This window comes from Solanum tuberosum, unplaced genomic scaffold (genome assembly GCF_000226075.1).
Source record: "Solanum tuberosum cultivar DM 1-3 516 R44 unplaced genomic scaffold, SolTub_3.0 scf00083, whole genome shotgun sequence".
NCBI lineage: Eukaryota > Viridiplantae > Streptophyta > Magnoliopsida > Solanales > Solanaceae > Solanum > Solanum tuberosum.
The window spans coordinates 1,004,114-1,018,999 of record NW_006239015.1 but is presented as its reverse complement, the minus strand read 5'-3'; the positions used below and the strand labels follow the sequence as shown (position 1 = coordinate 1,018,999).

General features: G+C 32.7%; 2 protein-coding genes across 2 annotated transcripts; both read left to right on the top strand.

Annotated features, from left to right (window-relative positions):
* The first annotated feature begins 7,987 nt into the window (after positions 1-7,987).
* LOC102581737 (PAP-specific phosphatase HAL2-like) lies at positions 7,988-11,790 on the top strand. The gene is made up of 3 exons (XM_006347034.2): positions 7,988-8,456; positions 10,320-11,004; positions 11,234-11,790. The coding sequence occupies exons 1-3, from the start codon at positions 8,102-8,104 to the stop codon at positions 11,535-11,537; spliced, it is 1,344 nt and encodes a 447-aa protein (XP_006347096.1). The 5' UTR covers positions 7,988-8,101; the 3' UTR covers positions 11,538-11,790.
* A 2,374-nt stretch (positions 11,791-14,164) lies between these two features.
* Positions 14,165-14,874, top strand: LOC102581407 (keratin, type II cytoskeletal 60 kDa, component III-like). The gene has a single exon (XM_006347033.2). The coding sequence runs from the start codon at positions 14,238-14,240 to the stop codon at positions 14,700-14,702; it is 465 nt and encodes a 154-aa protein (XP_006347095.1). The 5' UTR covers positions 14,165-14,237; the 3' UTR covers positions 14,703-14,874.
* Positions 14,875-14,886: the final 12 nt, after the last annotated feature.

Below are 14,886 nucleotides of genomic sequence, written 5' to 3'. Positions count from 1 at the left end.
AAGGAAAATGTAGTTTTGTACTAGTTGATGAAGCTTCTATGAATAAGACTGTTCTTTTTATTTATTTATTGCTTTTTTGGATCCATAGCTTAGTGGAATTAGATTGTGATCTAAGTACTTTATTGTTCCTTTGTCCAAATTTAGTGGACAAAATTATCATTAGTGGCATACAAATTAAAGGATTGTTAATTTTAACTTGTTTCATTTCTTTGTTTCTGATTCTTGATTTCAGATCAGCTTATTATTATGTCGAAGTATACATCATACTAACAGACAAGTTATTATTATTAGTTTTTCTATCTAGTGTCCGATATTGATATTGGAGTTCGACCATTTTGGATTTGTGTTGGATAGGGCTGATTTTGGGTTAGCCCTCCCGGTCAAGAATTTTTTCATACCCAAAACTAGAATCCAAAACCTCTGACAGATGCGTTACTACATAATAAATGGGTATATAGGCATAATAATCTGATCGAAATAGTTGGAATTATTCTCTACCGTTTGAAACTTTTGTCTTACTGGAATTGTCCATGGACTATCATATTCTACAGACTTAACGGGCTTTTCCTGCCCAAGTTCTACTCAAACTTGGGCCAGCCCAATTTTCGTTTGGCCTGCGCTGCTACAATACTATGGGTATAGGGGTGTACAAAATTGAACCAAATCGTAAATCGAGTCAAACCGGAAAAAAAACCAGATTAGTAGTAGTTTGGTTTGACTTGGTTTGGTATTGAAAAAAAAACCCCCGACTATATTTGGGTTGGTTTGGTTTTAACTGGAAAAAAACAACCCGACATTATATAGATAATTTTAAAATTTTATTTTATACATAAAAATATTTACTTTGATATAATTTTTAAATATTTCTTATACTTTTTCATAGTTTTTATCTTTTAATATATTACTTCAAGTATGAAACTTAGAATTCTGAATGGTCCAATAAAGATCATATTCCATAGATGTTGGTAATTATAATAAAGCTTAAATCAAAATCAAATTAATACTAATGCAAAAAGAAAATCAATTCAACACTAAGAATGACAATAATATTGAATATTTGTTCTTTAGTTTTACATAAGTTTAGACAATTAAAATACATAATCTAATTTTAATTTCCTTTAATATTTAGTCATGTAACTAATACTTATTAAACTTAATTTTAGCATGATTTAGTACTTTTAAATTATGATCATTTTCATTATGACTTGTTAATTTACAATATTTGTTTATTATTTTTGTTGGATATTTTAGTGTCATTAATCATATCATATTTTGTGTTATTTTCTTAAGAAACTCCTTAGATAGTTGTATTTTGGTAGGACTAAAGAAATATTTGAAGTACAAGTAAATTATATGTTTGTATGAATACTTTAATGGAAAAACTCGAAAATCTGAAAAATCCGAAAATAGCCAAGGTTGAAAAATCCAAAATTTATTGGTTTGGTTTGATTTATAAATTTAAAAATTCGACACAAATGGTTTGATTTGATATTCGAAAAACCCGAACCAACCCGGCCATGTACATTCCTAATGGGTATTATGATAAAAATATTTATATTAATCATTATTTCTTAAGAGATATACAAAATTCAAAGTGGAGAAGTAAAAGTGAACGATGAGAGCAACTTGTAAGTTGTATCCTCCATTGATCAACTTTTGAAACTAAGGGTCTGGGTCCGTTTAGGTCATGATTTCAAATCATATTGATTTGAAATTTAGATTTTAGTTGAACCTTTAATTTGGATTAACTTTGAGATCAGATTTATACTTTATTTGATCGAAGGAATAATTAATCCCAACATAAATTTATATCTTCAACTAAATAAAGTATAAATTTAGAGGGTGTTTGGATTAACTTAAAAGTTGGTCAAATCTACTTTTAAATCAGTTTTTTACTTTTAGAAATGTTTGGCAAATATAAAAATAACTTAAAATAAGTAAAAAAATGACTTAAAATAAGTTAGGTAGTGTTTGACAATGTCAAAAATAATTTAAAATAAGTTAAAAGCCAAAATTAGGTCTCCCCAACTTTAATTTTATTGACTTAAAAATCATTTAAGTTTGACTTTTTATTTTTGACTTAAAAATTATTTTTTTAAGTCAATCAAAACGGGCTCTTAGTCTTAGGATATCCTATCTTATCCCATCAAATTTGGTATTTTTTTTATATATATAAAAAAAGGGGGGAAGGAGAGGGGATTACAGGATTGAGAATTAAACTCTTATCAACAAAGTAAAAGTTCATATAGTTAACCAACCGAACTACTGAAATTCCTCATCTTGATGTTATTTTAACCGACTTGAAAGGTAAGATAAATTAGTCATTCCAAAACTATAATCTTGTAATAACTTAGTCCGCAAATTAATCGACCCCTTAACATTTGAGCACATCATCGTGTCATATTCCTTTCTCTATATATTAGTAAAGTAATTATATGATTCAACAAAACGAATAATGTTAGATAATCTTACTTAGATTGGTCTAAGCCGGCTTATATTGACCAACTTAACCAAATTCCCTTTTTTTCCCCCTCTTGTTTGAATGATTGATATTGGACTTATTTAATTGTCTTAAGAAGAGTAAATTAAATTATACTCAGAAAAACTAACATTTGTCCTACTGTAATATGAAGTTTAGTTATTGCATTAACAAGAAAGTGATATTTTTTCGTTATACATTCTTTCGATAAATATAATCAGTAAGTATTTTTGATACAGCCAACTAAAAAACATATAATTATTGTATATAATTTTTTGCTGTACGACTTGTAATATCGACTTTGTGCTAAGTTAAAATGAATATAATTATGAGTGATTAAGATGAAATATAAAGTTGAATGACGATGTGTTGAACAAAGCAACGCATCATTTGGCATTAATATCAGTTACTATCTCATATGATTAGACTTTAGAGTAACTTACTTAACTTTGGACTATTCTATTGATGAGATTAGTAAATTAAGCAAATCTATATTACTGCTCCAAGACAAAATTAAAATAGTAAATGTTCAAAAAACGGAAAGGTTATTGGATAAGTGCTAATCATATTATTTCATTCGTCTCATATCAGAAAATTAAGGATATGATTAATTTTTGGATTTACTTAGGAATTCAACTTAGATCGATAATACAGTGATAAAACCAGACTATAAACTGATCATGCATTATTTCAACTTTGAGCAGCAATAGTGTGTCATTTTGAAATCAGCAATAAGTCATTTCATATATGTATATACTTCCATTCCATTTTAACTGTCGTTTAAGCTAAAAAAAAATTATCCCAAAATAACTGTAACTTCAAAAATATAAAACTAAAGTTAGACAATTATTTGTTAGCTCACCCTTTTTAATTCTGCTCAATTCTCAAAAACTATCTAATAAACACGATTAATATGTCATTTTGAAATCAGCAATAAGTCATTTCCTATATAGACAAAAAATTCATGTTATTGTCAATGTGGGGTTATGTTAAACCTATTTAGGATAAATATATCTTTGTGTTATGTTTTTTATGCACATATATAAAGGCCCTATGATTAATAAAATTTATATATGTGCATAAACAAAGTTGAAATAATGTCAAATTTAGAAATTTTCTATTATATATATATGTGTGACTACATGAATGTAAAGTTCTGAAAAACTTTTAACCAAAATTAATTATATGTAAAGTTTCGTAAATTATTAAACCTATTTAGGACTATGGATTATATTTAGGTAAGTGTAACAAGATTTATAATTTCACCTTGGAAATTAGAGCCGTCAAAATAGGCTTAGCCCATGGGGCCGGCCCAATCCTACCCGTTATTGGAGTAGGGTTGGGATGTGATTTTTCAATCCCATTTAAAACTAGGGCTCATAAGCCCTGCCCATATAAGCCCTTGGCCCTTGAGGCTTGATCGGGGTTGGGCCGGGGTCGGCCCATGGGGCCAAAACTTTTTATTCAAGAGTAATTTACAATAATCTTACTAGTATATAATCTAATTATTTGAATACATGTTATGTTGTTAATATTATGAAATCTTCGTACCCAGATACATATATCTCGGAATATATGGACTCAAAATTAGGTTAATTTGTTCTAGATACACTCTATCAAAGTAGATTCACTCGCATATCTGGTATGCGAGATACTTGCTAATTACACTAAATTTTTGCTAGTGTTATTGAAACAACACCATTGTTTGCCATATTTGATTTGAAAATCTTCTCATTTTCTTGATGTTATAGAATTACAAGTTTGAAAAAAAAAGGGTTGGCCCGTCCCAACCCTCGGCCCTTCTAGGGTTGGGTTGGGTTGAGCATTTTCAGGCCCTACCAAATGAAGGGCCGACCCGCCCTAGCCCTTAAAATTCCTTGGCCCGCGAGGCTTGGGCCCGATGGGGCTAGGCCGACCCTTTTTGACAGCTCTATTGGAGATAATAGATTCAAATCGGAATATGTCATTTTGAAATCAGCAATAAGTCATATAATATCCCATATACACACATTAAAAATCATATTATAAACTGATGATATTATTTCAACTTTAAAGAGCTAGCAATGTGTCATTTTGACATCAACAATAAGTCATGATTTACACTCTCAATATATACATTAAATATTCATGTGGGGTTATGTTAAAACGAATTAGCTAGGACAAAGATATCTGTAAATTCTTCATTGTAATTAATAACTATAAATATATATACTTATATATGAATTATAGTATATTTTATGACATAACAACATGATCACGCTAAGATTTACATCCAAACAACTCATTAGAATCGTGACTTTTTTTTTTGATTTTTCATCCGGTGTCTGGAGACCATATTGAAGCTCCGACTAAATCCGGATCGTGCACTGCATGGCCCATTCGGAGGTGGCGCTCCCAACATGATTTTCTCCATACCCAGGGCTCGAACCCGAAACCTCTGGTTAAGGGTGAAGCACTTCCACCAGTGCACCACAATCCATGTTGGTACTAGAATCATGACTAATCCTGTTAAACTTTGAGTCTTTCTATTATAAAAATAAATATAATTACATAATTAAGAAGTTTGAAAATTAATTTGTCAAACTCCGAACCGTGCAATAAGGTCACCCATAACACGGCTCTCCCACTTGAGTTATCTTAGCCCCAGGCCATGCTATTCAATAATATTGGAAAAATGGCAGCGTAAGGTAACAACTAGTATGGAAAGCTGGTCGCCTTTGGAAGCCTTCGCCGATAACCAAAGCGTATCGTTCCCGCAACCACTTTGGTACTTTGCTTATAGCTTTTTTAAGTTAAACTCTCTTAATTATTATTAGCCAAATAGCTTTTATATTACAATTGAAGTGTAAATCATCTTTATATTGCTTGTCCGTGTGTATAAAGCATTCCATCATATTCATATCACCTATCTTCACACATTCATTTAAGTTTTTAGGTCACGTCGATACGTGCTTCATAATGAGAAAAAAGGCCATGATCATATAATTCAAATGGCATAATGTTTGGATATTAAAAAGACATCAACTTCGTTATATAAAGAGTCTGGCCGAATTGATATTTTAGATTAAGGTTAGAATAAAGTCTAGTTGAGCAACTATAGTCTGAGTCAGGGTCGAGATCAGGATCAAGGTGCAAAGTTGTATCCGGGGTCGATGTTAGGGTCAAGTCGGAGTTGGGACAGGGATAACATTTGTGCAGATTATACCCAAGTATTCTAAAAGAAAATATTTCCTAGGTAAAATTTTGTATATCGCGTAAATATTTTTTAAATTTTGTGATCTATATCAAGTAGGATACTGAATTTTTAAAGTTATAACATATAATACTGCCTCCATTTATTTTTTAAAAAGTAAAGTGTTGCTAAAAAAAGAAAAATATTCATTTCTTTTGAAATCGACTAAAAATGAAAATAGTTATATGGTTATGTAATCTACGGGACACCTCCGGCCTCTGCGGCTCCCGTAGATTAGTTTTATGTAAAGTTTTGTGAATTAATACTCCTATTTAGGACTAAGGATTATATTTAGCTAAGTGTAACAAGATTTATTTCACATTGGAAATCATGGATTCAAATCGGAATATGTCATTTTGAAATCAGCAACAAGTCATAATATATATATATATTAAAAATCATATTATAAACTGAAGTATAATCAACTTTAAGGAGCAATATGTGATTTTGACATCAACAATAAGTCATGATTTACACTCTCTATATATATACATTTAATATTCATGTGGGGTTATGTTAAAACGAATTAGTTAGGATAAAGATATCTGTAACTTCTTCATTGTTATCCTGAATATAGGGCTAATATTTCACCATGAAAATTGATTTGTCTATTAAGCAAAAGCAAGTAATTTGTATATTGATTAACTAAAAATATATATGAGAAAAGACATAAAGTTACCATTAAAGATGTCCTGAATTTTAAAAAAGACATCTTAACTTTATGGGCGTCCTATTATTCCACAGAAGTATTAAATATCTTTGTAAATATACCATTTCGACTTATTTTTTCACCTGATAAGATGTGTGTGATGCTCACATTTTAATTAAATTAAATTAATTTAAATATTAAATTCACCCGACCTGATTCGTTTCAAAAAGAAAAAAAAACTTTTTTCTTTTCTTTTATTTTCCATTTCTCAGTTTGTCTCCTCGTTTTCTTCATCATAGCTTTGGTTGAAGATCATTTGCTTCATTTTGATGAATGATCACAATTTATATTTCACGACTCGATCGAAATTTGCTTCCATTTTTTCCATTTCTTTTCTTGTTTTGGGGAAGATGTATTTAAATAAAGTAAATAATTATAAAGAAAACTGAAATGTGGCGCTTTTTAATTGGTTTTTGGCACCAAAAAAATTACTCCATGCGCGTTATAGGTCGAAATAGTATAGTTACAAAGATATTTAATATTTTTCTGAAGTAATTGGACGTCCGCAAAATTAAGGTGTCTTTTTAAAAATTCGAGATAACTTTAATGGTCTTTTCTCAATATATATACTTATATATGAATTATAGTATATTTTATGATATAACAACATGATCACGCAAAGGTTTTCATCCAAACAACTAACTAGAATTAACTTTGAGTCTTTCTATTATAAAATAAATGTAATTACATAAGAAGTTCGAAAATTAATTTGTCAAACTCCAACTCTCTTAATTAATTATTAGTAGCCAAATAGCTTTTATATTACAATTGAAAATCATCTTTATATTGCTTGGCCGTGTGTATAAAGCATTCCATCATATTCATATCACTTCTCTTTACACATTCATTTAAGTTTTAGGTCACGTCGATATATGCTTAATAATGAAAAAAACGTCATGATCTTATAATTCAAATGGCATAATGTTTGGATATTAAGAAGACATCAACTTCGTTGCTATATATTATATATATAAAGCTACTAATTAAGAGTCTAGCCGAATCAGTGTTTTGGATTAAGGTTAGAATAAGGTCTAGTTGAGTAACCATAGTCTGAGTCGGGGTCGAGCTCAGGATCAGGGTGCAAAGTTGTATCTGGTTCGATGTTAGGGTTTTTTTTTTTTAATAATTATTATTATTTTTACCCTCCCTAGGAGCTCCCACCCCTTTTGCTCCCTTGGTGACTCGAACTTGCAACCTTCGAGTTGAAAGTGAGGGGTTCTTACCATCCGAGCAACTCCCTCTCGTCGGTCGATGTTAGGGTCAAGTCGGAGTTGGTAAAAATTTGTATGACATGTAAATATTTTTAAAATTTTGTGATTTATATCAATTAGGACACTGAATTTTTTAAGTTATCAAATATAATACTGCCTCCAGCTATTATTTTTTAAAAAAAAGTAAAGTGTGGCTAAAAAAGGAAAAATATTCATTATTTTTGAAACAGACTAAAAAATAAAACTAGCTATTGTTTTGTAATCTACCGTACACCTCCGACCTCCGCGGCTTCTTGGCCTTGAGAAGTCTCTGACTGTGTGTCTCTATATAAACAAATTGAGTCCACAAGAAAACTCATTGTTCTTTTCAAGCCAATCATTGAAACCAAAAAAAAAAACGAAAAAATTCATCCCCTGTTTCTTTAGCTGCGTGTAAATTTCTTCATCTATAAAAAAAACTAATCTCTATTATGTCTTCTTGTACTAGTAGCTTTTCAACCAAAGTCCCCCATACTTTTAGGAAGAATGATATTTTCCCAAAAAAACAAATATTAGGAACTCTTTCTTGGACCAAGAAAGATTCTTACTTGGGTTTCACTGCCCAAACTAGTAGTCAAACAAATTTTGTGTCTGCAATGGATGAAGATTGTAAATTGGAAGTTAACTCGGCTTATATATCAGATGGGTATTCTAAGGAAGTGGAAATTGCTGTAAGAGCTGTACATATGGCTTGCTTGCTCTGCCAGAGGGTTCAAGAAAATTTGTTATCAGAAAGCTCTGAACATGTTCATTCTAAGGAAGATGACTCTCCTGTGACAATTGCTGGTATGTTGCTTATTGTTCTAGATTGTATTGTTGTGTTTTCGTGTTTTGGGTGTTTGGGAATTCTAGGACTTTGCTTGAGAATTGGGTTTTTGTAGGTGAATTGGGGGAGGGAAAAAGATTGTGTCTTTTTTAGTTATCATTTTGGATATTGTTGATTAGATAGTCGAAAATGAATGTTATGTGTGATGTTTAGAGTGGATAAGAGTCCCACATTGGGTTTGGTTGGGAAATGGATTGGTGGTCTGCTTATATGGACTTAAACAATCATCCCTTCGTGAGCTAGGGCTGAGTTACGTCACATGCTATATCTTTACATGTGATAATCCAGACATTCTTTTATCTGGGATAAGATGTGTGACATTCAAGGACCAGAAGTATATTCACAACTCGGTCCGGGGTGCCTACACCGGACCCAATCTTCCAATTTGTCAGTAAAATTATGTAACTTGTTGAAGATTGATGATTTGTTCAATGAAAACTCTACCTACATATGTATTTTGGTAAAAAAACTGGATTCTTGATATCATTTTGTTTCAATTGATGGTGAGAGACACATTTCTGTCTGTTTTTAACTCATTTCAGGATATTAGGTAACTATTGAATTGTATTTATTATTATTTGGAGTTCTATCGAACCCATGTTTTCTCCTGTGAAATGGAACATACTATTTTGGTTTTCTGTAGTGCTATAGAAGTTGTGTGGGAGTTAAAGCATACTAACCTAATCTAGAATCTTCAAGTGTATTTGTTTAAAGCTTGCAATGTATAAAGACAAAACCTAATGCACTAGGTACTATTATGTTTTACAACTTGTAGACTTTTAATAAAGCATAATTTAACAGTCATCAAGCAAAAGATAGTAACTCTGTGTCACAAGTTCATTGGTGCCTTTCTCTCTGTAATGAGTGGCTGCCTTGTCCAAATATGTGTGTTGAGACAAGTAACATGAAGAGACAAAGAGGAAAGAAAGATTTTGTGTTGTACTCATAGATGATCATTTAGTTATTGAATCTATGAATAAGTGCATATGATTGTCTTTTTTGTTGTCGTTTTCTTGTTGCTTTACTGAGTTTCAAAGAAACAAACATATTCATAAAGTCACCATACAACATTGAGGTAACCACAATTTTCTCTCAAGGTGGCATCTCTCGTGACGAGAACAACTTGATAATCATAGCGGCATATTAAATTCCATCCATTTCCACTCAACAAATCCATTAATAAGTCCTTTTGTCTACCAAGAAGTAATAATCTGGTCTAAGAAAAATTGAACAAAAATATCATCATCATCATATGATTTATAGTAGGAAACCTTGCTGGTGATGATAGACTGAAGATTATGTCATCAATGTCAGAAATACTGACAATAGAAAAACATATGACAAAACAAGGTTGCACTATCTTAATAAGTGAATTCTAGAATCAGAACCATAAGATCTCCCAGACTGAGTTCGGAGAAGATTTTATGTCTGAGCTACAATTGCTCTGTCTCTTTCCTGGTGCTATCTATGTTACATGGAATCATTCATGGGTACGTCTACTTTATGTCACAAAGTCGGGTGTGACATGGGTATAGGTGCTTTGTGCAGAGTTTTCAAATTAAATTACAATAAAAATTGATGTGAAAATAAATATGGATCCATGTAACATTATGTGCAGTTGTGGTCCAATGCATTAAGTTGGACTTAATCTTCAAACGTAAAAGGATCAGGCTTCACTTTCTGCTGTCATGCTCTGGTTTGTCATAACATTTTGAAATACTTCAAGAGTGCATTTCCAAGATGATGGTGCATCAGCCATTTTCTTTATAAAAACTGCTGTATCTTCTTAAAATGCTAAGATCAGCTAATCTTGATCTTGTTAGATTGGAGCGTCCAAGCAATTGTAAGCTGGGTACTGTCCGAGGCTTATGGCAGTAACGTCTCTATTGTTGCTGAGGAAGATGTGGAAGCTCTTTCCAACGCTAGCGCAGCGGGCCTGTTAGAAGCAGTGGTAAGAACTGTGAATGAGTGTCTAGCCGATGCACCTCGTTTTGGACTGAAAGGTCCTGATACTGATCTGGATGCTAAAGCTGTTCTTGAGGCCATAAGTCGTTGCAGCTTGGCAGGTGCCAGAGGTAGCAAGTTTTGGGTACTGGATCCTGTTGATGGCACGTTGGGTTTTGTACGTGGAGATCAATACGCTATTGCTTTGGCATTGATCGAAGACGGAGAACCTGTGCTTGGGGTTCTCGGGTGTCCAAATTATCCTATGAAGAAGGAATGGCTTAGTTATCAAAATGGTTATAGGAGAATCTTATCTAGGTTGACCTCCTCTACATCTGAATCTTCGGATAGAGGTTCTGTACTTTATGCAAGGAAAGGTGGTGGCAAGGCTTGGATGCAACCGTTACTGCATGGAGAAAATAAATTTGTGTGGCCGAACTCTGCAAGGGAAATTAGAGTATCCTCCATCGATAACCCAGCACTAGCTACCTTTTGTGAACCAGTTGAGAAGGCAAATTCAAGCCATTCATTCACAGCAGGACTGGCTCATAGTGTTGGACTTCGGTAAATATCTCTCACAATTCCCTCTCGTATTCCACAACTGATCTTCCTATAACGTGTGTAACTTTCAAGATGGTATATTTACGATGGCTTACTAGTTGTCTTAGCATTTAGAATCTATTTTCGGTTATGCTTGACAGCTACAAATTCTGAAAATTACTCTGCAATCTCTAGTAAAATATTGATGCAATCAGATTCTTTTAAAGCTCGGCTGACAACATATCAACTGCAGGAACCAGCCATTACGTGTATATAGCATGGTAAAGTATGCAGCCATAGCTCGAGGAGATGCTGAGATATATATGAAGTTCGCGAGGGCTGGTTACAAGGAGAAAATATGGGATCATGCAGCTGGTGTTCTTATCATTGAAGAAGCCGGTGGAGTGGTGACCGATGCAGGAGGCCAACCACTAGACTTCTCAAAAGGCGAATACTTAGAAGGACTTGATCGCGGTATAATTGCTTGCGCTGGAGCCAAACTGCACGAAACGATCATCGGGGCTGTAGATGCTAGCTGGAACTCCTCTAGCCTTTAACCTACTGTATGTTACTCAAAATTTTCAGCCTAAAATGTGATCAAATGGTGTGCATAGGACCATCTATGTTGCAAATATGAATAAATGATAGTACTAGGCATTATACTGCAACTGTGGGTACTGATTTTTTATTTTTTTTATTTCCTACCCTGTGTCCGGTACCCTCATTGGAGTCCGACTAAATCGGGATTTATGCCGACAAGTACAGGGTATTGATTTATTGCACTATGCTGGGAGCCAAAATTGAAAAAAAGTGTCTAGCATCAGCATGTGGGTATTTAATTCATTAAAAGAATGCATTAATTGAAATTTGGATATATCATATCACCTAAGTAGACATAGGGAAAATAGGAGTGGCCTGCAAAAGCGAGTGAAATTCAATAGGATGGGTCCAATTTTCTTTTAATGTCTCTGTTTGCCTTAATTTTTTTCATGTTCGATTGATCAAATATTTTTAAAAAATATTACAAATACATTCAAAATGAGGAAAATAACTTTTCTAGTTTTTAATTTCCTTTTCTTTATTTTGGTTAAAATTGTTTACCTCTCAAATGAATCTCAACCATCAATTTTTACAAACGCACATGGCAATAAACAACCATTCTATTGACATGTACGGATACTATTAAATGTACCAAGCGTTTAACTACATATTTTAGATCATATTTTAAAAATTATCTTAAAATTTCTATTTGATTAAATTTTGAAATTTAAATTTTTAAATATTTTTAAGTTTCCGTTCAGAGCAGTTTTTGGGACTCCCACTCACAATGTAATATTTTTAACAGTTAAATAGATGTCTAAACACAATTTCAAAAACTTAAATTTTCAAATGTTAACATCAAAATCTATGTTCAAACGGGGTTCAAAGGACAATTTCATGTGAGCTGGCTTTTTTAGCCACAATAAATTCATACGAGTTTCAAACTAAGGCACTGGTGTCTAACGCGTTTTCAACTTTTCTTTTATCTATCTAAATAATAACAGATCGGGGGACAAAATTGTAAAGAATAGTTGACATGAAAGTTATGACTAGAGCTGTCAAAAAGGGTCGGCCCAGCCCATCCCGTTCAAGCCTCGCGGACCAAGGAATTTGAAGGGCTAGGGTGGGCTGGCCCTTCATTCAGAAGAGCCTGAAAATGCTCAACCCAACCCACCCCTAGAAGGCTCGAGGGCTGGGGCGGGCTAGCCCTTTTTTTTTTCTTTTTTTTTTTTCATTTTTTCTCTTTTCAAACTTATAATTCTATAATATCAAGAAAATGAGAAGATTTTCAAATCAAATATGACAAACGATGGTGTTGTTTTAATAACACTAGCAAAAAGTCTAGAGTAGTTAGCATGTATCTCGCATACCAGATACACAAGAGAGATACGAGAGTGACAAGTAATATTGGAGGGAGGCGAGGGCGCGGAATTTGTCTCTGCATCCTAGATACATGTGAATCTACTTGGATAGAGTGTATCTAGAACAGATTAACGTAATTTTGAGTCCATATATTCCAAGATACATGTATCTGGACGTACCAAAATATGGTAAGATTCATAAAATTACAACATAACATGTATTAAAGTAATTAGATTATATATTAGTGAGATTATGGTAAGTTACCCTTAATTAAAAAGTTTTGGCCATGGGCCGACCCCGGCCCGGCCTCGATCAAGCCTAAAGGGCCAGGGGCTTATATGGGGCGGGCTTATAAGCCCTAGTTTTAAATGGGTTGAAAAATCTTATCCCAACCCTACCCCAATAACGAGTTGGGTTGGGCTGGCCATGGGGTAAGCCCATTTTGACGGCTCTAATTATGACTTATGATATATAGAGAATTAATCCGCTGCTTGTACTTATGGGTGTACATGAAGTGGTTTAGTTCGATTTTTATTAAAATCAAACCAAATTAATTATATCGAATTTTTGGTTACACAAATACTATTTCAAACTTTATTTTTTCAAGTTATAGATAAATTTTTTTTTTTTTTTGTCGATTTATTTGACTTTTCAGTTTGGTACGATTTCTCTATTTGATTTGTACCACCTAACTTGTATCATCACCTTTATTAATTTGTATCTATTAATGTAAAATTAATTCTCCTTCCTAGGGCTCATTAAGGCAGCACCTATCTACCATCCCTACATGCCTAATTTATAGAATTATAGTCCACCCTACTATGCCCATTTATGTTTTTTCGAGTTTAACTATCTAATGTTTGAAACGATTCGATTAATTTGAATTCAAGTTGAGTAAATTCATATGGGGTAATTAACACGTTTTATTAGAAGTGAATTATTTTCAAAACTCAAAATCATTAGTCAAAGTATATCTTAATTCTTAACTATCTTGTCACACATTCTCAATGATAAGTCCTTTACACCTATATAAATATGTACACATGTTTATGGGTAAAACAAAAAAAGGATTTGTTTGAACCGCTTTGTTGAATTTGTAGATGTTGAATGATTCTTATGTAAATTCTGTCTCTATCACTGTACATGTTGACGCATTAATAACACTAATTAAAAAGGAAAATATCTATACATATCTAATATAATCATGTATACTATAGTGTAATAAATTGCACCCACCCTATTCTAATTATATAAAGTCTTCATAAAAGCGTCCCAACTACCATCTACTTATAACTTTCTTTTCCCATAAATATTCCTCATTCTTCTCCTCTCTCTTTCAGCTAAAAAACCAAAAAATGAAGAAAATCTCCATTACTACCCTCACTCTCTTAGCTCTTTTGCTCATCATAACATTCACTTCTACCATTGCTACAAGACACATCCACCCGAAAAAACACGGGGTTGAAAAAACAAAGAAAGGTGAAACAGGCAGTGGCGAAGTCAGAAATAATAATGGAAAAAACAATGGTGATGGGGCTTTTGGTGGGATTTTTGGGCCTGGTGGAGGGTTTAATATTCCTGGGCTTGGTGGTGGAGTATTTGGTGGTGGATTTGGAAGCCCAAACGGTGGATATGGAAAAAGTGGAGTTGTAAGTTCCAGTGTTGTGTGTAAAGAAAAAGGCCCATGTTTGGGTATGAAATTAATATGTCCAGCAAAATGTTATAAAGCATATTCAAGTGCTGGAAAAGGTTATGGTTTTGGTGGTGGATCTGGTGGATGTACTATGGATTGCAAGAAGAAATGTCTTGCTTATTGTTAAGCAAAAAAAATAAAATAGCTAAGTAAGTTATTATATTTATATTACTTATAATATGTGTTGTTTGGGTGTATTTGTTTTGTCATGTGGAACAATATATTATGTACCTAAGTTCTACATTTTTATGATATAAGTAATAGAATTAATGATGTATTGTTGAATCGTCTTGACATGAGATAAGTATAAT

Bases quoted from the DNA above. Each gene is read 5' to 3' on its own strand.
- LOC102581737 (XM_006347034.2), top strand. From the start codon at position 8,102: ATGTCTTCTTGTACTAGTAGCTTTTCAACCAAAGTCCCCCATACTTTT. The intron at 8,457-10,319 runs GTATGTTGCTTA...TGATCTTGTTAG, and splicing joins CTCTCCTGTGACAATTGCTG to ATTGGAGCGTCCAAGCAATT. The intron at 11,005-11,233 runs GTAAATATCTCT...TATCAACTGCAG, and splicing joins GCTCATAGTGTTGGACTTCG to GAACCAGCCATTACGTGTAT.
- LOC102581407 (XM_006347033.2), top strand. From the start codon at position 14,238: ATGAAGAAAATCTCCATTACTACCCTCACTCTCTTAGCTCTTTTGCTC.